The sequence below is a fragment of the Miniopterus schreibersii genome (assembly GCF_964146895.1).
Source record: "Miniopterus schreibersii genome assembly, chromosome: 5".
Classification (NCBI taxonomy): domain Eukaryota; kingdom Metazoa; phylum Chordata; class Mammalia; order Chiroptera; family Miniopteridae; genus Miniopterus; species Miniopterus schreibersii.
The window spans coordinates 26,613,948-26,639,831 of NC_138106.1; the positions used below are offsets into that span (position 1 = coordinate 26,613,948).

Below are 25,884 nucleotides of genomic sequence, written 5' to 3' on the forward strand. Positions count from 1 at the left end.
GAGGTGGGAAGTGCCCTCAGTCTCCTTCGTTCCCAGCTTCTTGGACGCCTCCCCCCAGTCCTCTCCCCAGCTTCTCTCTGAGTCTTGGGTTCCGAAGGTGAGTTTTAAGCAGCAACACGGAAAAGAGAATGGAGCATCCGAAGTTTGTTTTGGATGAGCCCGCCTACCCCGTGTGCCGCGTGGAGAGAGAGACCAGGCTCGAGTCTCCGCTCCGCCCTCCGCCGGTCGCGGAGCACGAGGTAAAACATCGCCGCCCCTCGGCTGTCTCGGTTTTCCCGTCTGTGAAATGGAGCGGAGAGGATGTCCTCGAGGGGAATGAGCGGGGCGGGGCTCCTCGGGCAGACCGCAGCGCCGCGGCTGGAGACGCCGAGAAGCCACAGGGCTGGGTAAAAGGCTCCGCGAAAGGCGCCGCTGCACACGCACCGACTCCGCGGGGTGGGGCCCGGGAATCTGTATTTGAGCAGCTTCCCAGGTGATTCAGATGCTCAGTCTGGTTTGACAACCAGGGCTCTTTCCCACCCTCCTGCTCTCCGGGCCACTTCTCAGCGTCCTCTCGGGCCCAGCGACTTCCAGTTCCCGCCACCAAGGAGGACAGAAGGCGCCTCCAGGCCCGGGGGCAGCCGGGGACGGCCCCCCGCCCGCCTACCCCCTCGCGGGGCTCTCGCCCGCGGGTTACATAACGGGCCCCGCGGAGGCTCTCGCGAGGTTTCCGCCGTCCCCCCCCCCCCCCCTCCTCGCTCCACGTCAGAGGGAACCGGGCGGAGCGGCCAACATGGCGGAACGCAGGCGACACAAGAAGCGGATTCAGGTAGCAAAGCCGAGTCTTGGGGTAGGAGGCATCGGGGCGCTCGGAAGTGGAAGAAGCGGGGGAAGCCCTCTGGAAGGGCGAGCGGGACCGACCGCGAGGTGGGGCGGGGTTCTGTCGCCCGGCCGCCGGCTGCGCGGTTGCGGGGGGCCTGAGGGAAGGCGCTGCTGGCGACCGCGGAGACCCGGGCTGAGGTGCTGGGGCAGCGGCGGAAGGCGGGAGGCCCCGCGCGGGGGAAGGCGGCCTCCTCCCCGGGCCCCTCTCCTCCCTTCTCCACCCCACCCTCTCGCCCTAGCTATCTCGAAATTAAGGCCACGGTAATTAGGGTGGAAGCAGGCGGAGGACTGACCTGAAGCAGCCCGTTCTTTGTGCGCAAACAGAAGGACTGTGGAAAGGGGAGTAATCGGGGTTTGCCAGCTGCCCCGGGGGCCCCGGCGGCGATCTGCCTACCCAGATGTTCAGTTGCGTAGACCCTCCTTTCTCCTCAGTGGCATTAACTTAGTAGTCCAATTGTAGCTCCCCGGCTTTCTTTCCTTTCTTTCAGGCGACACAGTGTAAATAAACACAACCCGGTTGGTACTGCAGCGAGCTGGTCGCGCCCAGAAACCTTTCAGTGTGTCATCCTCATAACCTACATAACATTCCTCCCTCGTCCCACATGGGAGCCATCTGGGCATTTCATCCCTGCGATTTTCCCCCCTGTCGTTCTTGCTGTTTACCAAGGGGATTAAATACATGGCACATCTTAGACTCAGGATGTTCCTCGTCTCAGCTCATGTGCCTGGAAACCTTCATGTGTCATCATAAATCGATAGTATGTTGTAAATTGTTAATGTACTAATCACAAATTGTTACACTTACTGTCTTTCTGTTCCTTACTGTTTCATGGCTTGGAATGACTTTTTCTGACTAATGTTTTATTCCTCCATTAAAAACAAATTATCGCTTCATTGGCCTACACCACAGGTGATTTGAGCTGTTCAAGTTAAAATTCTCCTGAAAACTTTGGAATTTTGGAGTTGGGCGGAAATGTGGAAGGGGATCATAAAGAAACAGTTCTTCCGAGTTCAGAGAGGTCATAAAAACCAAGGCTTAAGGTTATAATGGAAGAAATTTCTAATTATACTCTTCATAGTCTTTCAGAATTGAGTGTTACTGATCGGATATGAATATATAACTTTTATTAAAATTTGTCTTGAATTGTTTTTACAATTTCAACTATGATTTAATGTTGTTATAAAGGTGGTCCTAATTCACTTTTTGAATAGCTGCTCTATTTCAATTGTGATTTTTATATTAAACAGAAAGGTAGATTAAGAAGCTATATTGTAATGGTAGTGGCTAGGAGCTAAAATTTGAGCCAGAGTGTGCCTGTTTGTGCATGTTTCACTAACTGTTAGCTGTGTAACTTTGGGCAAGTTACTTAACTTTTTACCTCAATTTCCAAATCTGAAAAAGGAGTATTTACCTTTTTTAAAAAAAGGAACCTCTTAGGGTTGTTGTGAAAAAATACATTAAAAGAGTGCTTGGTACCTAACTCTTTCCTTTCCCCTCTTCCTAAGGATGAAGGATTTATGATGGTTTGTTTTGTTTTTTGTTAAGCAATCTGATAGGCTGAAGAAAGATTAACTTCTGTCTATTCATTAAATAAACCATTAGGTTGTAAGTATAAAGTATAGGTATTTACTTACTATTGTTTATTTGAAGATCAGATAAGTATGTGAGGATCTGATGGTTAAAACTCAGCTTGGCCTAGAATGTGAAGATCTTGGGAGTGCCCCTTGGAGTACTAATATACAGTCTTAACAAATTAATTAAAATATACTACTATCTTATAAAATTCCTTATTTATTTCTCCCAGAGACCCAGAAACTATAATATTGGCATCACTTTAGACAAAAAAATTCAAATGTAATGACAAAGTTCAGAGTTTAAGTTACAGAAAAGATTCTATTGTAAGACTTTTGGGTAAAAAGGTCTGTAATATCCACCAAATTTCCTGTTGTTTGTTACTTGATGTTTTCTGTTTAGAAAAGATTATGTTTAATAGATTTAGTGGTTGAATTGTAATTTTACATTGGGGAAACGATTGATACAGACAAGTTCAGGGTTTTAAAAAGTAGATAATTCATTTGATTTTTCTAGTGTAGCACAATTTCAGATTCTGATATCCTATCAGAGTTGGAAGCAAGAGGACTATTTTGTCACATTTCCTTCTTGGACTCACTTCACTGGTCACTGAAAACCAGAAGTAAGCTACATATTCATTGACATTATATTGGGAAGTTTTAATGATTGAGATTCCAAAAATAAAGTGATCTCAATCTAAATTAATGAAACATTTGAAAATAATTTTAAGTTATTTAAGAAATGCAATTATGTAAGTTTTTAAGAACATACAGTAAGTGTGTATAGGTTAACTAAGTGCTGCTTACGAGAAAGTTTGATTTAGAATCCTAGTATCATGAAGTTTTAGAGTTCAAAAGGATTTTCAAATAGTAGGGTTTGTTTGGAGTCTTTTTGCACAAATACGGTTCTTATATAAAAGCAGAGTGGTGGCCCCAAAGCCCTATCACTTAAATCCCACTACCATCATCCCCACACCCCATTGTCCTTTAAGCTACTTTTAGGACCTTGACCGAAAAGTATTACTAGGTATAAAACGTAATGCTCTAAACCATCACCCTCGTTTTACAGATAAACCGAGGTTCAGGGAGGTTATATGGCTTGACCCAGGATCACTCATCAAGATAGTAAAAACAGATTTAGACCAAGTCTTTTAATTCTCAGTTGAATGTTCTTTCTACCTCACCATTGATAAAATAGCATAAATTATCCTGAAATACTTTAATCTTGAAATCTTTATATTAAATTGTATAACATACTTAACATGACTTGCCCCTGCTAAAGAGAGAAGCATCCCATTTAGTATTCTGCTTATGGGAAGAATGTAGTTGAGTTTTGGGACATTAAGTGGCTTACTAATTCTTAGAACTTTTATAACCTGTGCCTTAGTTAATTTGGTTGCACCCATTTGTCCCCCTGGCAATAAAATTCTGACATATCATGGGCCAGTATGCTTAATTTCAGAAAAGAGAAGAAAAGAAAGTTTAGGTCTATACAGTCTAACTCTCTGGGACCTTCTGAAGAAAGAAGAAACCCAGGAAGCAAGTCCTAAGTGAAAACTACCCCCAGAAGTTTAATGGAAGGCTTACAATAAGAGTAAAGCTAAGGGGTTATTACAGAAGTGCACTATCAGAGTTAAGATACAGAGACTTGTCAAACTTTATGAGTAATGTGCTCTCTGACTCTAAGCAAATGAGTTATCTAAGGTCCCCTCCAACTTTCAGATTTTATTTCGTTAACCCTATTTGTATTTTCACCAATATTTTTATACTGCTTGTATGAAGATACAGATTCAGTTTGTGAACTAACCTTTTTCTTTTTTGCTCAATTCACAGAACATAGTTTTTTTCTATTGACTATAGGAATTTTTTTAAGTCTTCTAAATCAAAAATTCTGTAAGACTCAATGACACCTGCAGCTTACTGACTCTTGATTTAATATATTTTTCTCAGAAAGGTTATCTTAATGTCTAAAAATATATAGTTAGAAACAGTAATTCATATTTCATTATAGTATTTTGAGTGTCAATATATTCTAAAGTAAAAATAGTATTTGTTAAATAACTTGATAGTGTTCTAACCAAACTTTCAGTTTATATAATTTTGGATTTTGAGCTGTGGCAGCAAGCATCTTGGTTTTTGGGTGCAAAGATGGCAGTTCATCCTCAAAACATTGGTTCTTAACTTCCTCATTCTAAGACATTTGAGCTCATTCATTGTGCTATATAGTTATTTTCATTTGAGGGTTGATGAGCTGGTTTTTCTTTGTTAGTGGGTCATGCTTTTCCCAAAAGGCCTTCACTTTTTGTTAGAATTTTTCTAGAAAAGTTCTGAAAATATTCTAAAGATTTGTTCACATCAAAAGGGAACAAAAGAGGAGGCGTATTATAGTCTAATGTATAAACAGGAAGAGGGTAAGACTGTTTTATACTTTTCAGGCTGCAGCAGGGGAGCAGTGAGAGTGAAGACTCCATGGCAGGATCTTCTGTATTACCAGCTTCTCGTGGTCATATCCCCATGGTCATGTTCTCTTGGTATTCTTCTATAGCAATCAATCTTTCTGGCTTCAAAGCCTCCGCAATGGCACAAATTCTGTGCTTTTCATTAAAGATAGCCTATAATATGTGTAACTTATATGTGGTATAGTGAACATATATTTCATAACATTTCACAAAGAAAAATAGAAACTTTTTTAGGATTTGGACTTCAAGTAGCAAGGAAGGTGTCAGTTCTGTTAAACCAATATCTTGGTAGAATTCACTACTTTTCTAGTTAAGGTTTAAGGGAAGATAATGATACTTAAATATATATATATCAATGGATAAGTAGCTGTGGCTAGTTGGGAGAGATTATCCAAATCCATGCTTTCTGGGTCTGTTCTGTTCATTGTTGCTTAGTGTAGTGCCTTTATTAAGAAGGAGAAAGGAATGAAAATAGATTACAGTTCACCCTTGAACAACATGGATTTGAACTTGTGGGTCCATTTATACACAAATTTTTTTCAATAAATATAAGTTGCCATTGGTATCCCTGGGTTTCACATGTGTGGATTCAACCAGTGGATCTGCAGATTTGACTATGCATTTATTGATCTATGCCATTTATATACAGAACTTGAGCATCCAAGGATTTTGGTGTCTGCTGGGGGTCCTGGAACCAATACTCTATGGATGCCATGGGACAGCTGTAAAGATTTGAGGTAGTCAAAAATTATACACGGATTTACAACTGCTCAGGAGTTCAGCTCCCCAACCCCAGCATTGTTCAAGGGTCAGCTGTACTTGAGTCTATTTTGCAGTGTGGAAATGAGTTTGGTGAACTTGTAGTTAATTGTTAAAAGAGGTTTAAAAATGTTGTGAATTCATGTAGTATGAGATTCCCTATTGTATAATAATAAACTGGACTTTTCAGTTTCTTGTGTATCTTAATATGAGATTTTACATGTGATGCCTCTATCAATAATCAGTAGGTTAATGCATTTATGCCTGTGTTCAGTAAGTAGTTTAATTGAATGTTAACAGGAGTGTAGACTTGTCATGCCTAAAGTTGATATGATTGTTTTTTCCCTCAGAATCATCTTCCTCCCAAATTTCTGTTATTGGAAAATTATCCTTTCAGTTGATCAAATTAAAGGTCTGACATCTTTTACTCAGCCATTTCATTCATCCTTTATCATTGAGTCCTATCTATTCTACATTTGAAATGTTTCAAATATCCAAAATCCTTCCCATTCCTAGTCCAGTATCACATCACGTTTTACTTGAATACTAACTAGTTGTCATGCCTTGTGCATTTTTTTCCAATTCATTATATACACCTGTACCAAAATAATGTGTCTAAGTCATTTTTTCTAATTATGTTCTTTTATTCAAAAACTACTAATGGTCTCTTTGCTACTTACAGGGTAAAGTTGAAATTTCTCAAACTGCCATGAAGACTCTTTAGCCCTATTCTGCTTATACATACTTAACCTCACAGTGCTTCCTAACTCCTTTCTACTAGAGCCAAATTTTGTGCCCATTCTCAGCCACAGTGTTTATGCTGTCCATTCAACTTACCCCAACCTTGTTCTTTCAGAATCCAGCTCCCTCTTCCAAGAGGTCTTTCATAGATGTTCTCATCCACATTGATAATCCTACTCCTAAAATATTTTTTTCCTACTGCTTATTTTGGAAAATAACAATTGCTGTTTTGGATAGTTGTAACAAAGTATAGGTATCATGCCTTACAGAATTTTGGTATTAACTGTAGCACTCAAGACATTATAGGATAAACACTCAGTAAGTCTGTATTTGATTGATTTATGTTTATTGAGACTTCTCACCCACAGTCATTTTTAATCAATTATATTGCCGTAACAAGTTTTCAGTTAATTAGATAAACCTTTAAATTGGCAACAGATATATCAAATGAGGGGGAAAATGAGCATATATGGATATGATTATAAAATAGAATTTGTTTCTATAAGCCAATTTTAGTATCTCATTGTTTTCAATTACATTACTTTTTTGGCTGTATCACAAATATACAGGATATTACTAATAGATGAGACTCCTGGAAATGCATAATTAAGTACTATGATTTAACATATGAAACTAACATATGTTAATATATTTTAGTGTGATTTCAAAAATTGAAATATAGAATTTTTTAGCATGTCAGAAATATATTTTGTGACTAGGCTTCAAACTAAATCATTATGGACCTTATAGATGTTAGTGAAGTTGGAGTATTAGATTTTGAATTTGAAATATTTTAAGATTTTATTTTCCTGTGATGCATATTTTTATAGACAAAGTTAAAGGTTTTTTATTCATATAAATGTTTGTTTTTTACTATAGTCTTTATTTGTATTGAATAGTTTGGGCTTTTAATTTTTATTGACATAAATTATAACTCACAAGTGGGATGGTAGCAGAGTACAAGAATCGTACACGGTCAGTTGGGCTATTGGGAAATGCAAAGGGAGAAATATGAGAAGTAACTGTCGGGAGACTCAACAACCAAAGCACAGGTTTTTACTTATCTAACAAATCACCCCTTTTCAGGATAAAATTAAAGCTGAAACCTTGGTTTGTTCATTGTTCCTTAGTGTCATCAAACATAGCTAAATTCAATCTTTTCTGTAATTTGTGGGAAAACTGACTTAAAGACAGGTAGTTTATTTTTTTCTATTTCATGTTAGTAGAATGTGTTGCCTGAAACGTAGCTATCTTTAGCATTAATCATTCTCAGCATCCTAGATTCTTAACAAATAATTCTTTACTATTATTTGGCTCTTTATTCATTTAGAAACAGACTTTCCTGAAATTAGTCACATTTAGATTATATATTGTTGGGAATATTGTTTGTGTGCTTTATGTATCATGCTTAAACATGTAATTAAAAACAGTACTTTTGTTTCAATAGCTCACAGCAATAAGACAACTTCTAAAAGTATATATATATATATATATGTGTGTGTGTCTATATATAAAAGATACAAACATAGACTGCCTTCATTTTCTTCAGTATACAGGTGGGGAGAATCAGTACACAGGAGGAATTATCAAACTAAAGAAGTAGTTTAGAATGTACGGAAATAAATGGAAGATGGTAAGGAAATAAATGAAGAAAGTATGAGAAAATTTAGAGAAAGAAATGGAAGAAAGAGGGAAGGATTAAAGCAGCCTTTCCAAAACTCTCCATGTATCTCCATAAACAGTTGTTCAAATACGAGTGTAATTATCTATTGCATTTTTACTTTTGCTTTACCCCCTACAAGGGAAGAAAAGAAAACAAGGCGAGGAAGCAGTCCCACACAGTATCTGGGATTTGGAACCACAAAGGGAAAGGGAAAGGGAAAGGAGCGCAAAACTTCAGCATCTCAGAACTCAGTTCTTATGGCTACTATACTGGAACAGCTATCTTTGGTTAATGTGAGAACTGCTGCTAAGAGTCTGTTGTCCGTTGTTCAGAGTACATAGCTTTGGTTGTTATTTAACATTTATTTATGGCACCTGTTTCTACTTACTTTGACATTTGGGCACTCACTATTAGCATCCACTTAACCTTTTGAATTATTGCTTTGTGGCATATAAAAAGAGACCAGGAAAGAGTGAAGGTGAACTGGTACAATGTAGTTACCATCCTACAAAAATGACTCAAATGCCTTGTAGCTGAGGCCAAGAGGCAGACAGGTTTGGGCTCTATCAACTTGTATTTGAAAGACATGTAATTTTATTTTATTTTTTTAAATATATCTTTATTGATTTCAGAGGGAGGAAGGGAGAGGGAGAGAGAGAGAGAGAAACATCAATGATGAGAGAGTCATTGATCGGCTGCATCCTGCAACCCCGGGCATGTGCCCTGACCGGGAATCGAACCCCGATCTCCTGGATCGTAGGTCAACGCTCAGTCGCTGAGCCATGCCCGGCGGGGCGACATGTAATTTTAAAAATTCTTCATCCTGCCTTTAGTATAGATTACCAAGGTCTACTCCAGAGAAAGTTCAAAAGAAAGGCCTATGCTCCACTTAAAAAGATTTGCAGAACAAAGATCTGTAAATTACTCTTCAGTACATGAAATTCTCAAGTAAACAATTACATTAAATTAATATTCTTACTTTGCAGGAAGTTGGTGAACCATCTAAAGAAGAGAAGGCTGTAGCCAAGTATCTTCGATTCAACTGTCCAACAAAGTCTACCAATATGATGGGTCACCGGGTTGATTATTTTATTGGTAGGATTACATCAGTGTATATATTAGTGTATATATCTTATGAAGATACCTAAATTTGGGATATGTAGATGTTTTAAAAGTGTTTCCAAGTGAGATTAGTGAAACTGGTGGTGAGCGTATGACAGTTGATTATCCTATTCTTTCCTTTTATGATGGAAACTATCAATAATAAAAAGATAAAAGAAAGTACTTTGTAATAAGATTTCTTAAAATTTTTTTAAATAGAATTTATTTTCAGTATTAATACTGTCTTTTGTTCAGATAGTACATGTACTTAAAGATAATCCTGTAAAATTCTGGAGTAGAATCCAGTGTGAAGCAAGTCTGTTGGAACCAATTTAGGAGCTTTGGATCATCACATGATCCAGACACCCTCATTATAAGCTAATGTTATCTATAACATAGCCCCCTAGTTTATAAGTAGTGGTTGAGTTCGCCTGTTTGATTCATTAAGATTGAATTGCCATTTTAGAGAATAAATATATCTTGTCTTTCTTTAGTGTTATAATTGATTTTTACATTCATTAAGAGTTTAGAAAAATTGACATGCTGTTTGCTTCAGAACTAACATATTTAGCTGCTTCTAGTGACAGCAGTAGATTGTTCAGAGCTTATTCCGTATTGGGTTACAGTAAAAGCATGATGACAGAATTCCTGTTACTGTGGAGAGGAAGGTTTTTGGTTTCTTTATCCTATATTTAATTGTAATTATTTGATAAGAGTGATGTTTACATTTATTTTGAATTTTTTGTTTAGAATATTTCCCCATTAATTTATCTTGCCTCAGTTAATATTTTTGAATGTCATTTATATCCCAGCATTACTTTTAAAAGATGCTTATTGATATGCTTCACAAATTGAAGTTTCGAGGAACTGTTTATCATGACCGTGTCATACTTAAATTTTCTTCTGAACTTGGTTTTATTTTCTGATGCCAGAATGTTGAACTTTGCCTTATAAAATATTATTTAGGTAGACATAAATTTCTATGTGTACTAAATTTAAAATAATAAATTTCTTCTTTAGCTTCAAAAGCAGTGGACTGCCTTTTGGATTCAAAGTGGGCAAAGGCCAAGAAAGGAGAGGAAGCTTTATTTACAACAAGGGAGTCTGTGGTTGACTACTGCAACAGGTAGTGTTTATTTCTTAGTGAAGGAAAACTAAAGAGTAACTTAGTAATGTTCTCCATCTTTCTGAAGTTTCTTATCCATTTTCATCATTAAACATAGTGATATTAAAACATAACTGAAACGTAGCTTTTACATGCAAACTGGATTTCTTCAATACCTCTGGAAATACATTTATTTGATGTTAGACTATCGTGTTTTTATTTTCATTTGTGTTCTATTAACATTTGTATATTTGCCAGGCTGACTAAACCAAAGGGTCAGCAATAAAAATCATACACCAGTGCCTACAGTGAACAAAAAAGTCTTTCTTTTCTAGAGCAAATGGTTGGGGAGTCTTTTCCAAAACTTTGGCAGAGATTCCTAGTAGACCTGTTGTTCCTGGGTTTTTTGTTTGCTTGTTTGTTCTTTTAGTGCCTACACATTGAGCTATTAGCAAGTACCCTTCCCTATTTTGTTTAGTGATTGCTAATTTATCCCTTGTGAAATCAAGGCAACTGCAACATTTATTTTCTTGACTCCAAAATGAAGAATGTAACATATTCATGTTTTTTGTAGTAAGTACGTCTCCTTTGGGAAAAAACTTGATGGTGAGAGGTATACAAAAATCAGTTTCCTCTTGGAAATAAGTATGCTGGTTTTTCTTTTCATTTTTCCCTTGGTTTAAATAATTAAGCATATTTATTAAGATGTTGATGAACCAAACATTGTTTTTGTGACACTATAGTTTATAATATGTGGGAATTTGACATTTTAGATTATTTTACATGTATAGGAGGGAGCTACACATAGCAACTTACTGGTATATTGTTTAATGGCATTTAAAGTATCAGCCACATGAGGCTCCTCTTAAAACCACTATTTCACAGCCTTGCTTCTTAAGCTGTAAAGTTAAAGAATTATTAGAATTTTCTTAAAATTTGTAGTTGTTAAAAAATAGAGTCACTAATGGACCTTTCAGAAGCAATAAAAATTGCATTGTTGGAGCAGGGATGAGCTAACAGTGGTATAGTTGGTATTTTTCTTTACAGCCATTTGTGTGTTTAGAACTTCAAAGTACAAATTTCCCTGCCTTGCCTCAAAATAGATTTATTTTTTATGTGTGATATAAACACTAAGCAATGTAATAAACCCCAAAACAGAATGTTACTGTAAGTTACCCAAATGTCACACAGCTATTTAAGTGTCAGAGCCAGAATTCTAAATCCAGCAGTCTGGTTCCATAGTCCCATGCTCTTAACCATTGCACACTATACTGTCTCCTCCAACAAAATGATGATGCATTTAATGAAGCAAAAATTAAGATGAAGGATTCACCTGTCAATACAGGTATCCTCCGCTTTCTGAAAGTTCACAAAAGACCTACGTTAGTTAGTACAGTAACAGTTTTATTAGTACAAGCAGAAATCCTCTCCAGATTTCTTTAGGTTAGCAAAAACAGGTGCTAAAGTGACGTGGCAAAAAGCAAAATTTCTAAAAGTAGGGGAGACCCTTCTTTTTGCGCCCTTTCAGCTTATAAGAGGTTTCATAGGAATGCTCTACTTTCAGATAGCAGGGAAAACAGTACTATTTGAATATTAAATCCATAAGCCCAAATTTCTGAGGAGAGTAGCCAGCATTAATCCACTCCTTGGCTTTTAGGACCCTTGATACCTTGTTACATGAAAAGCCCAAAAGACCTGAGTACAGAAAATGTCCTGGAGATAACACTCAGTTTTCATTGTGTTATTCCCGTTCGTGTCAGGTTGTTGTGTCCTTTCTGCACTAAAATGGGGAAGCATAACTACTTAAACTCTTTAAAGCCACTTCTGATACAACCATAGAGGCCTGCCTCATGATGACCAGCCCTCGTGGATTCCTGCTTGGCTATAGACAAAAGTACAAAAAGACACTTTTTCAGTCTCATTTTCTAAAGCTGCTAAGCGGGCTTAAGGGAATTTGAGGACAAACAAAACAAAAAAGTGCAGGATAATACACAAAACAAACTTACCTAATATGCTCCAATGCTTCTTTATGGCCCATTTCAAGTAAAACTCTTCAGCTTTTAATCTAGCACCATCCTAACTCTCCCAGTGACTACATCGCCAACCCCCCAGTCTAATAACGTCCTCCTGACTCCTGTTCATATACCACACTCATTATCTCTTCTGGTCTTTACTTGATCATAACCTGCCACTTTTTCCAAATGGTTCTCCCTCTATCCTCCCTGCTTTTCAATATAAATATCTCTCAAGTTCCATCTCTACCATCTGGTATTCCCCAGGTCCTCTAGCCCACATTAATCTTCATATCTAAAGCTCTATAGTATTTATAAAGCTGGTATTATATAGTTTAGCTCTTAACTATTTTAGAATTGTTGCATGTGTTAGTTTTTCTAATTTCTTGGCAGCTAAATCTGAAAGCAATTGTAGGACTGTTTTATACTTTATTGTAACTCCATGGCACAATGTGGGCATTTAATGAAACCTTACCATTGTCACATAAGTGAAAGTCCTGAATACATATCTGGCATCAATAAATGTTCGTTAAGCCTAAAAAAATAAAATTAAATTAAGAGGTGAGGAAAGCAATTTAATAACTTCCTACCTTTAATCCATTTATTTATTTAACAAATATCTATTATATGCCAGGCCCCAGAAATACAAAGATGACTGTGACTTGGTTCCTGCCTCCAAAGCACCTATTCTAATCTGTTCAAGAAGACTCATGACTACTATAGTGCAGTGTGTTCTGTAAGGAAGACAGAAATAGGGAAACTTCAAGAAAAATGTGTCTTTTCACATTTTGAAACATAGGAGCAAACAATAGGAGAAAGGACATTTGATCCTAGTAAAGGGCACAGAACATACTAAGATAGGGAAGTATGAATAGTTCTGTGAAAATGTCAGAGAGCTTTGTGTAAGTGATTTGTACTATCTGATGTATTTAAAGCTTAATTAATGGAGGCACTAATATTACAATAGTGAATGCCCTCTCACTTTTGAGGCATAAAGTGAATTGAAGTAGATATTCTCTGAAGACCAATCAAGGAATAAGTCAGTGATTCTACTTATTACTGCTACTACTTATTGCAGAGTGGAATGGTGCCATAATTAGTGTTTAATGAGACCAAATTGGTTTGTGTAGTCCATAGCTATTAAATGAAACTCAAGATTTTGATATAGTAGTAATGGCTAACATTGAGTACATGTATGTCAGGCACCATGCTAAACAATCTACATGCTTCACATTTAGTCCTAGAAACCCCTATGAAATAGATACCACATTTTCTAAATAAAATTAAGTAGTTTACTGAACACTACACAGGTAGTTAAGAGGTAAAGATGGTATTTGAACCCATCTACCTGAATGTTAACTTTTCAACACCAATTTGATTGGTTTATAGTCTACTTTTCTTTGAGGATGGGGCAACTGTGTAGGAGTGGTGACCGCTAATTTTCCCTGTGTGCCCTCCTATGTCTACTCACTAAGGGAAAGGTTTTTCTCTCTTAAAGTTCTATGTTTTATTTTTGAAATTATTTATTACTTGATTAAGAACAAATTTTTCCACTCTTAAAATGATATAGAAGAAAATCCAAACATTACCATTTCAGAATATGTACTCAAGTATCTATGTGTGTATACATATGCTCTTCATATGTGGAGATCCATAATATGAACTGTAATATGAAATGCTGGTTTTCAATAGGATGTATTTTTGTTTTCATATTAAGTGGTAATAAATGAAAAATCCGTAAGTCACATAAGTGCAAAAGTAAATAAAATTAGAATATGTTCATTATAAATTTTTATAAGAAATTCTGAAGTAGAGTAAAAATGTAAAATCCCCTTCATATTCAAATACCTACCACTACTCTTAAATCTCACTTTCTACTCATAAGTAGTTCATTATTAAGGGACTCATTTCAATTTTTTGTTTGTTTACATACCTATGTATATATGTAATAGGTATTAGTGGTAGAATCTTTGGGGGCATTTCAGACATTGCACAATTACTTGCTATATTGATCATCTGAACAAGTAGAAGTCCAGGTGAGAATACCTAGAAGTTAGCTTTATGGAGATGTTCATGGGGTGTACTCAGTGGGCAGAAGAAAAAAGCCCAACCAGGCAGGTAAAAACAGGTGCTCCAGAGGATACAACATAATGACCAGAAATAAGTGATCGTTGGGCAAGAGAGAGGTGTCTAGTTAACAAGAGGTATGATGTGCTCGAGCAGGCACCTGTGGGGGTAAAAAGGTGGATAATCACCATTAACAGGCACAGATGGTGGCAGTGAGTTGTGTTTTGGTGGTTGTACTTTATTAGGCAGGAATGAAGATAGAAATCAGGAACTCTGAAACTGGAACATAAGATTTGAAAAGATGGCTTTTAGGTGACAAGTGTAAGGATTTTTTAGTAGGATTATAAGGTTAGAAAGGACCTACCACCAAGGTTTATTTAATTTTGGGTCAGCTGAGCTTCTGAACACATCATGTAAAGAAATGAATAAAGCAGGGATCACACTGGTAAGTGGATTACAGTCTAGTGAAAGGGGAAAACACATCCATAAATTGCATATCAGATTACAAGATAAATGTTTTGGATAGGATAACAGGAAACAGGAGGAAGGATGGGGCATGGGTTTATAATTTTAAATAGGGTAGGTTTAGGTGAGAAGGTAACATTTGAGGGAAGACTCGAAGGAAGCGAGGTAGTGAGCCAAAAGGGCGTGCTTATTCCAGGTGGAGGGAATAGACAGTGTAAAAGCCCCGAAGAAGGAATGTAAAAAATACCTGCTAAGGAGAGGGGAGAACAGTGTCTTGAGCAAAATTAGTGACACGAGTACCTAGTGTTGTTTTCCAAATATATTGTACAGTTTTCCGTTTGATACTGTGAGAGTTGTTTTCAGAGTCCAGAAATCTTACCTTAGCATATTTAATTATTCATTACTTAATTGAAAATATTTCATTATAGTGGTAGGATGAATGGTGAAGTATATGGAGAAAAAAATAATATAAAGACAGCAGAAGACATGATTTAGATCAAATCATGGGCATATTTTTAATCTGTTAACATTTTTAAAAAATATTTATTGGACCCTTATGTGTGCTCTTGAATTTGAGACTTAAATAAAGCAGAGTCTTGGTTACTCTTTTTTTAAAAAATAATATATATAATATAAATATGTATATTTATATATCTTTATTGATTTCAGAGAGAGGAAGGGAGAGGAAGAGAGAGAAACATCAGTGATGAGAGAGTCATTGATCCACTGCCTCCTGCACACCCCACACTGGGGATTGAGCCCAAAACTTGGGCCACACTGGGGATTGAGCCCAAAACTTGGGCATGTGCCCTATTCAGGAATCAAACCAAGACCTAGATCGTAGGTTGATGCTCAACCACTGAGCCATGCCGGCTGGGCTTGGTTACTCTTAACAAACGTAGAGAAAAGTTTCATAAGATTACTCCCAAACCTATATAATCTCCTATCTAAGTTATGTAGTTAAAAAAATGAAAATTAGACTAACAACTTTTATAGACTCATATTGGCTGTGCTTTTTATTGGAGGTGGGATTGGCTTTTTTTCCCATGTCCTTGCTCATTTTATTCAGGTCTTGATATTTTTGCTTTTTAGTCTGTATCTTATAATTGTCATATCTTTTTTCTAAAGGCTTTTAAAGAAACAGTTTTTTCACCGAGCACTAAAAGTAATGAAAATGAAGTATGATAAAGACATAAAAAAAGAAAAAGAAAAAGGAAAAGCTGAAAGTGGGAAAGAAGAAGATAAAAAGAGCAAGAAAGAAAATCTAAAGGATGAAAAGACCAAAAAGGAAAAAGAAAAAAAAAAAGATGGAGAAAAGGAAGAATCAAAAAAGGTGATTTAAGATTAAGTAAAAAATCGAGTCCTTATGTATGCACGATCACTGGCATCTGAGCACTTTTGAAATACTGTGCAACAACCACATTCAGGGTTAAAAATACCATGGCTGAGAATTTTGATTTCTGTGTCTCAAAGATTAACATTTTTTTACTATACAAACGTCATAGTGCTTTTTGTTTGCTTGTTTATAAGTGCTTTTTCTCCTATTTAACTTGTCTTTTAATAGGAGGAAGCTCCAGGAACTCCCAAAAAGAAGGAAACTAAGAAAAAATTCAAGCTTGAGCCACATGATGATCAAGTTTTTCTGGATGGAAATGAGGTAAGAGTATCTAGCTAATGGGTAGAAATCCAGGTTTCCATAGGAGTTTTTAGAATTATCTTTGGTGCTTTCACTAAGAAAATAATTTAGATAAATTCAACCATGTAGGTATAAAATCTGCTCTTTTTAAAAATCAGTAATTTCTCTGGCCCTGGCCAGTATTGCTCGGTTGGAGTGTCGTCCCATGTACCAAAGGGTGGCGGGTTCAATCCCCAGTCAGGGTGCATACTGGAGGCAACCGAAGGATGTTTCTCACTCTCTCTCTCCCTCTCTCTCAAATCAATAAAAAACATATTTAAAAAGTCAATAATTTCTCTGAATTCAGACATAAAATTTATGAAAAATCAGTCATAATTTGGTTCAGCTGTGTATGAGTGATAGGAAACCTGAAACAACAGTGGCTTTAAACAAAATAGATGCTTATTTCTGTCTTATCAAGGAACTCTGAAGGGTAAGCACTACAGATGATGGCAGCTTCATGGTAGACCTGAGTTCCTCCTGTGTGAGGTATAATTCCCTCATGGTCCAAAATGACTGCCAACCTTGCATCTGCATCCAGAGGAGGGAAGAAGAATGAGGGACATGCCTCCTCTTTAACGACACCTTCCTGGAAGCTGGCAGTTTCATTTCCACTTGGATTCTATTCTCCAGAACCTAGTCCCATGGTCGTGCCTACCTGTAGTAAAACCTTAGAAAGGTTTGTACTGGGTGGTCATTTGCCCAGCCAAAATGCAAGATTTCCATTACTGTCAAAAAGAGAAGAATGGTTAAGGGAGGGGGCACCTACTGGTTTTTGCCTCGTATAATCAGACACACTACTTTAAGGGCCTAAAATTTTCAACATTAGTGTTTTTTTGTAATAGGAGATTTGTGTGGTGGTAGCCTTCCATAAAGACTGCTTAATTTAGTCACTAAACCAATACAAAAATGTTAGTTATATATACTCACCATTGAATTGTTGTGAATTTTAAGGTATATATTTTCTTCCTATTCCTAATACAAAAATAGTATATATAAAGTAGTCATTCTGGGAACTATGAGTTTGAAATTCTAGGAAAGCTTTTCAGAAAATATGTGCCCTAGGCTCATTCCAGACACACTTGCATGAGAATCATTTGTGTGTGTCGTATAACGTGTCCCAGGGTATTCTGACGTGAACCCATGCTTAAGAACCACGTAAATGAAGACCACAGGTCTTTCCTAACACGAAAGCTCAAATACCTTCAGTTTTAGACATCAAGCATCAGCTATATGCCAAGACATTTTTAGATGCTGGGAGTAGCATGATACATAAGATAAAATTTTCTTCTTAGAAGCTCATAGTCTAGCAAACATACAAACTTTTAAACATGGTACTGTGTTACAGTATGTTGTGTTAGGATGTGAGAACACCAGTTAGGGATAGCTAATTTAACCAAGAGGGTAAGGAGGTTCTGAAGATCCTAAACACGAGCTGAGCCTTGAAAGAGACTGGCACATTGCCAGGCACACTGGGAAAGTGTTAATAGATCTGTTAGGCAAATGTAGCAGTCTGAACAAAACCATGGGTGCTTGCATTCCTGAAAAGACTAGATAGTATTCTGTAGGAAGGTGTAGAAAGAAGCATGCTTTCAAACTTACAAAGGTGAGAAATGTCTTTAAAAAATTGTTTTTTTAGAATGCTAACTGGCAGAAGTGATGTCTAGGGATCTTATTTCCAGGGGAAATGTGCAGAGTTAAAAAAAAAAAGGAATGGAACCCCCAATGCTAGAAATAGAACCAAATCAAAAGACAGTACCAAAGAATTCTGGTCAAGATAGAACCAAGAAATGGAAAAATAATGTTATTTAGAAATTAAGAGATAAATCCAGGAGTTTTATGGATAATGGTTATGCAGAGTTTGATTGTTTGAATAAAGCCAATTTCTGTTGTATAAGTAAATCAAGCTTTAAAGCATCGGTTTCCAGCTTATGGGCTACAGATCCTCCACGGGGAAGTAGGCAATGAAATTATTACAGGGAGTCATAGGATCTTTATGTTCACTAAGCATGATCTTTAATGTTTTCTTATATCTCACCAGTGGGAAAGAACAGGGTGATGTTGAGAGCTGCCAGGTCTGTAATAGAGCCTGGCTGGAATCTATTTAACTGTGCTCTTAGCCCAGACTAGTTCTGTTCATGCCCGTGTACATAATTATATTAAGGACAAAAAGGTTGTAAATTTTTTGTCTTCTGGTTGAATAAATAATGGTTTACAAACATGAACAAATTGTTAAAAGCGTGTAAGTATGTAGAAATTTAAGTGCATTATAGAATATAGTTTTTTAAACAATTTTATAACTGAATGGATAGAAAAAAAATAAAACCACTACTACTGAAGGAAAGGTCTTTGAAATTTGTTTACCTTAAAAAGCAGTTCTTACATCTTAAAAGGTTGGAGATTACTCTTGTAAAAGATCTGAAATATAGAATTGAGCTTAACTTTCTAATGTGACCTTAAAACTTAAAGCACTGTGGTTTCTTGACTCTTCTAGGTATTTGTGTGGATCTATGACCCAGTTCACTTTAAAACCTTTGTCATGGGATTAATTCTTGGTAAGTACAGTCTCTGAAATTTAGAAAGGAAAATAAAAATGCTGATGCCATAAAGAAAAATATTTAAACATAAAATAGTGTTTTTTTAAAAGTATACTTTAAAGTCAGAAGATAAATGATAAAATGAAGAAAATATGTGCAACACATTAAAGCAAAGATATTTAAGAGATTAACAGCCTGGTAGAAAAATGGTAAAGATAGCTCACAGATAAAGAAATACAGTGACCAATAATCATTAATGATACTTAATCATATAATAAATACAAATTAAAGCAACAATGATTAAGAGGATTACAGAGTTTGGTAATACCTAGTCTTAGTGAAAGTCCAACACTTGGGAAAAACCAACACTCTCTAACAATTGATGGTATGTCCCTTGTTCTTGTTTTTGTTTTTGTAGAGGGCAGTTTGGCAATACCTTTTCAGATTTTAAATGTATATACACTGACCCAGCTATTCTATGAATTGATCCCATGGCTGTTCTTTTTTTTTTTTAATCCTCACCCAAGGATGTATTTTTATTGCATTTTTTAGGGAGAGAGACAGAGAGGAACATCAATGTGAGAGAGCAACATTGATCAATTGCCTCTTCTATGCACTCAGACCAGGGATCAAACCCACAACCTTTTGGTGTATGGGACGGTGCTCCAGGCAGCTGGCCCACCGAGCCAGGGGTCATGGCTGTTCTTGATACAGTTGCTCAAAGAATCTATTCAGAAGTGTGCATTGACACAGTTATCTATTCTAATCTAAATCCTTCTGATTATATTTAGGAGGGTAATTAGCAATTATCTTTCAAGTTTTAAATGCTTATACCTTTTGATCTAACATTGACACCTCAACTAATTTATCTTGTGCTGTAATCAGTTGTACAAATGTGCATATACTTTGATATTTGTTGAACTGTTGTGTATAATAGGACAAAACCGGAAGCAATTCAAATTCTTCAGTAGGAAAATGGTGCAACTGCTCACTAGAATACAATACAGCTTTTAAAGAATTAGGTAGGATGTACTGATAGAAAGATATCTAGAATTGATTAAATGGGGAAAAAATTGCAAAAGAATAAGAATAGTATAAGCTTATTAATACAGAAAAAAAATTCTATGGAGCTCATTTTAATTTTATATAGGCAGTCTCTGGGAGTACAAATAAGAAACATAGTGCTTATTAACTTCTGGGGAGTGAACCAAGAATTGGATGAAGACCTCACTTTATACCTTTTGTTTTGTTTTTATTTTTGTTTTGTTTTTTAACCATGGGTATGTGTTATTCAGGGTAGGGGAGGGAGAGAATTATTTAACAAGTTAAAAAAAAACACAGTTAAACAAACAAGCTTGATCAATAAGGTATCATAGGATCCCATTCAAAATAACTCTTAAGAGTTGAAACTCAAACAGTCCCCACCCAAATACCTGATAGCTGTTGATCACTTACTACATACTAGTAACTTTGCTAAATATTTTACATGCATTGTTTCATTTCATCCTTACAACAGCCTTTAAAAAATAGGAATAGACACATTAAATATAAAGTAACCTAGCCTCAAAGGGGTTAAATAACTTGCCCAGGGTTACTTAGCTTATAAATTATATAGCTAGAATTTGAAACCTGATTTCTTTTGCTCTAAAACCTAATAACCAGACTTCTAATTTCTTATGATTGTTCAGTGTAGTCCTGCTGTACTTAGAAAAAAATTGGAGATACTTGTATATACAGTTTCCGACTACCAAAAACCATCTGCATCACCAATTGAATGCACCTAAATATAAATAGTGGTGATAGTTATGAATGATTTTAGTGTCATTTTTGCACTTGTTTGTAGTTTTTACAATGAGCATGTATGCTACCATTAAAAAATACAACAAATATTGTTTTACTTAAAATCCTAGTCTTTAAAGATTTTCCCATATAGAGTGGACAGGTCTAATTTAATTTTTCGCTTTGGGAATTAAGTAGGAATTTTTCTTAGCTCATCCAAAGATGGTAACCACCTGGTGACCTTTTCAATCTGTATTTGTCAGAGCTCTACCCCAGAATCAAAATATCCAGGGAGGATCTATGGAATAATTTTTTTTGTTAGTTTTGTTATTAGGTGGTTGTTTCTTTAAGCTCCCCTATTCAGTAGGCAGATATCTTATAATCAAAAAATAAAGTAGACATTGCTGGAGAACAGTAGCAGTTGCTCATTTAAGGAGCTAACAATTTCACATTTTTTTACAGCACTTTTTTCTAACTATATCTAATTTATACTAGAAAATTCTTAACCTAATTTAGGGAACAGTAGTTAAAATGTTAAACTGAATTATGGGAAATGGCTGATATTTGACCATATTTTACCTATAAAAGATGGCAATTTTCAAATTTATTTCAATATATTTATTTTTCAGTTTTCCTCCCCTATGAATGTATACACTGTTATTTCATCCAAGCCATTTAAAATTTTAATCTAAAAGTTACCTATGTAACTTTGTCATTTCTCATTCCAGTGATTGCAGTGATAGCAGCCACCCTCTTCCCTCTTTGGCCAGCAGAGATGAGAGTGGGTGTTTATTACCTCAGTGTGGGTGCAGGCTGTTTTGTAGCCAGCATTCTTCTCCTTGCTGTTGGTAAGTATTATTTCAAGTAAAACTGACTTCAGTAAGGTAGATGTTGAGCATTTAAAACTGTAGTCTGGAGCTTCAGTGAAGCTTAATCGCAAAATTAATGTAGGCAAATCAAGAAGTATATGGACCTACTTTTTCGGTCATATCCCAAATCTGACTCAGGCTTGAAGGAGTAGTGTATCTGCTTGATTAGATTTGGCCTGTTCTGAAGAAAAAAGATTTAATGTAGCTTAATCTGCACATTGATGTGCTTTAAAATTTAGCTATTGCAAGGATATTAATATTTTTACAGTGTTTCTTTATTCAACATAATATTTTCAGTAAAACATGTTTATGTTTTGACTTAAGGCAGATGAAACTTATTTAAATATTTAAATTATTTGTATATAAATTATTTGTTTAATAAATTATTCTAAATAATTGATTTGCCATTAGGAAAAATCAATTTGTACCCATGTACCAAAATAAATTCTAGATGCATTAAGGAGTTTTAAAATGTTTTTTAAAAATTATGGGAAATGAGCCCTAGCCATTTGTTAAAAAATGCAATTCTAAACATATTTTCAAATAATTTTGATCTGTAGCCCACTTGTAAACTTGATATTTCATTTATATTATCCTATGAACTATTATATATTAGTCAAAATTACATTTTGTGCTACTTTGAATATGTATTAATATTGTCATTTAAAATAAGACCTTTAGCCCAGCCGCAGTGGTTCAGTGGTTGAGCACCGACCTATGAACTAAGGGGTCATGATTCGAATCCCAGCCAGGGCACATGCCCGGGTTGTGGGCTTGATCCCCAGTAGGGGGCATGTAGGAGGAGCCAGTCATTGACTCTCATCATTGATGTTTCTATCTCTCCCTTCCTCTCTCTGAAATCAATAATTAAAAAATTAAAAATAAAATAAGACTTTCAGCTATTTTCTAAATGTGTCACTTTTAGCATAGAAACAGTATGACAATATATGTCACAGTGATTTTCCCATGATTCTTCCCCTTTTGCCCCTGGTAATCTAATGTCACATAGAGAAAAACTATAAAACATGTTAGAATTCTGCTATGCTCAGTTTAGATATGATGAGAATTTAAATGTTACTTGTGCCATTTCTATACTTCTTTTTCTTGGATTTGAGGCAAGGTTTCATATTATGAAGCATCTGTCTTACAACCCTATAAAGCCTATCATAGCATTATAATTATATTTGGAGAAAAAAATTGTGCAGCCTCCTTAAAAGGTGCTCATTGTTTTTTTATCAGTGGAATTTTTTCTTAAATCATAATTTCAAACATATTTGCCTTTTCTGTTTGTACCACAAAATAATGTCTACAGTCTTTCAGAATATTTATATTCTTTTGTGAAAATAGAAATTACTACCTCATAAAAGTCAAGGCAGCTAAAAACCATTTCCTTTTATTTATCCAAAGCAATAATGGAAAAAGCATACATGAGCTTCTTTTAGGCCTTATATGAAAACATTGATATAATTGTCTATGAAGAAAACAACCAAAAACCTATCCTAATTGACTAGACCATAACATTCACATAATATGACTTTTTTAAAAATAGGAAAATCACTCAGCTCTTTGTAATTGGTAAATTAAGAGAAATTGGGTTTTGGGTTTTTGATAACTTCATTATGATAAACTCTAAAATTCTCTAATTTTTCCATTATCTAACCACAGTTTTGTCATATATTGCTTTGGAAATAACCACAAACCCTATTTGTTTAACTGATCTGGCTTTCATAAGCATTATATTATTTCCTAATATTGGGAGAGGGTTGGTCCTTAAAAAAGCAGAATTATTTAATTACTGAATTTTTAAAAAATATAACTTCTAGGAAATGTTCTCTTATTCAAAACATTTTACTTAGAAAACTTACCGTTTAGGCAGAGTAGGCATATGCCTTGGACCCACTGAGTGTTTTCATTTTCATTTTTTTAAAATCAGAAGTAATAATATATACACATGTATATAGTAATGAACCTATGCAGAATTTTCATTTGTATTTACACTAATATGGTCATAAAAGTATAATTTTTAATTTTTTTATGGAGAATTGCTAAAAGTGCTTAGAATCTAGGAAAGTCATCATGAACCCTGCTTTTTCCTTTTTACAGGCTTCTTAAGATACCTTCATTCCTTCCTCACATTTATTTCCTTTTTCTACACTATGTTCTTGTGCATACTTAAAGGTCCAACTGATGCTGTGTTTCTTGAACTATAACATAGCAAAGTACTTAAACCATAAGTGCCTATCTGTTGAACAGCACCCAGCTGAAAGAACATAAAGTAATTTTTTGAATGGCATTGTAGCATTATGCCCTCAAGTTCAGAACAGAATGCTCTGTGCCTAGAGGAAGAACGTGATAGCTGCTAAACTAATCAGGATTTAATTGTTTAATTTAAGGTGCATGCAATGTGCAAATAATAACACTCTGAATGTTTTTCCCAGTTTTTTCTTAACAACTATTCCCTGCTCTCAGGGTCAGTGCCTGAATTATTCAATCAGAAAAATTTTTCCCCCACAGCTCGTTGCATTCTGTTTCTCATCATTTGGCTCATAACTGGAGGAAGGCACCACTTCTGGTTCTTGCCAAATCTGACTGCCGATGTGGGCTTCATTGACTCCTTCAGGCCTCTGTACACACATGAATATAAAGGACCAAAGGCAGACTTAAAGAAAGATGAGAAGTCTGAAACCAAAAGGCAGCAGAAGTCCGACAGTGAGGAAAAGTCAGACAGTGAGAGAAAGGAAGATGAGGAGGGTAAAGTAGGACCCGCAAGTCACGGAGCAGAAGGCTCGGGTGGAGAACGGCATTCTGATACGGACAGTGACAGGAGGGAGGATGACCGATCCCAGCACAGTAGTGGGAATGGGAATGATTTTGAAATGATCACAAAAGAGGAACTGGAACAACAAACAGATGGTGATTGTGAAGAGGAGGAAGAAGATGACGATGATGGAGAAACAACTAAATCTTCACATGAAAAATCATAATCTGCCTAATTTTGGGACTGAAAAAGTGCAAGAGGTTGGATTTTCTATGTTGGCTGATCATCATAATGCATACCTGACATTTGTAGCATTCTTTAAATCCATTTACTGAAATGTATTTGACATCCAAGGACTATTCAGTCCTTCATTTCATAGAATACTATTATTGGTACAGTCAAAAGCCATTTATAAGTTTTATCTATTTGATAATTTTACAGGACATAGGTCTCATTAATTTTGATTGTTGTCAAAGGTGCACTTTCCACAATGACATTTAGATTAATGGCATTTTTGATAGTTGTATGGCTTTTTACTGTTAGACTAATCAAAATAATTAAAAGGGATAAAAAAGAGACACCTACATTTCAGATTATGTATAGTTATGTAGCCATTTCAGTTTCTTTGAGATGAAATGCTTAAACTCATTGTTTTTGACAGTTAACTTTTGTTGATTATAAAATTATACCAGGAAATTTCTAAGATTCTGAATTAACAGGGTTCAAAAGCATTTTGTGGAAACAAGCCAACTAGTAATACTGCAATAGCACTTGTAGTTTAGCTACAAATTCTCCATTTCCAGCTTAGGAAATCCAAACTGGTTTGTACATCTGATTCAGAGAGGGGTGGTCATCTCCAGCAGAGAAAGCGAAACAACGTTGTTGGGAGATCATGGCTCTTCTCGTTTCCTTGTCGTAAAGTAAAATGTATTCTGTATATAATTTACAAATAAACATTTTATTTTAATTGTTACTTATTATTTAGACATTTTCTTAACACTTAAATTTGTAAAATTAAGACCATTTAAGGGTATGTTTTTAGAGAAATGGAAGTACCAATAACCCACAGAACATCTGTGATCTTTCTACAGCAGCTTCAAGTTTTGTGCCAACATTCCATGTATTTGAATGAGTTATAATGGTCCTTATTAAATAAGAACAGACTTAAAGTAGCTGTTTGTACGCCTTAATGTTCATTTTGATTTATCTTAAATCTCTACATTCGGAAGTGGGGTACTGTATTATCAGACCTGGAGGCACTGCTATGAAAGATAATTCACTGTTCTAAAATATCAATTTAAAATAAAGAACATAAAAGAAAACATAAGAGAACCATTGGACTCTAATTGCTTTGAACTAGTTTTGCAGTTTGATTTTATGTCTTGCATATCTTAATTACAAATCTTTGGAAAAATCTTACATTTATTTATAAGCATAATCGTTCCTTGGAGTTATGCTCTT

At 35.7% G+C, this 25,884-nt stretch overlaps 1 protein-coding gene across 3 annotated transcripts; it reads left to right on the forward strand.

The window, feature by feature from the left end:
- Positions 1-229: 229 nt before the first annotated feature.
- SEC62 (SEC62 homolog, preprotein translocation factor) lies at positions 230-25,595 on the forward strand. 3 transcript variants are annotated; one of them, XM_081138116.1, is made up of 9 exons: positions 230-808; positions 1,350-1,619; positions 9,042-9,150; positions 10,177-10,282; positions 15,934-16,138; positions 16,370-16,462; positions 18,975-19,035; positions 21,525-21,644; positions 24,180-25,595. In XM_081138116.1, the coding sequence occupies exons 2-9, from the start codon at positions 1,464-1,466 to the stop codon at positions 24,647-24,649; spliced, it is 1,320 nt and encodes a 439-aa protein (XP_080994242.1). In that variant the 5' UTR covers positions 230-808; positions 1,350-1,463; the 3' UTR covers positions 24,650-25,595. The 3 variants fall into 3 exon arrangements, with proteins under 3 accessions (XP_080994242.1, XP_080994244.1, XP_080994243.1); XM_081138118.1 differs by lacking the exon at positions 1,350-1,619; XM_081138117.1 differs by lacking the exon at positions 1,350-1,619 and having other exon boundaries at positions 752-829.
- The last annotated feature ends 289 nt before the right edge of the window (positions 25,596-25,884 follow it).

Coding starts and splice junctions, on each gene's coding strand:
- SEC62 (XM_081138116.1), top strand. CDS start 1,464: ATGGGAGCCATCTGGGCATTTCATCCCTGCGATTTTCCCCCCTGTCGT. Junction 10,283..15,933: donor GTGGTTGACTACTGCAACAG/GTAGTGTTTATT, acceptor TTTTTTCTAAAG/GCTTTTAAAGAAACAGTTTT. Junction 19,036..21,524: donor TGTCATGGGATTAATTCTTG/GTAAGTACAGTC, acceptor TTCTCATTCCAG/TGATTGCAGTGATAGCAGCC.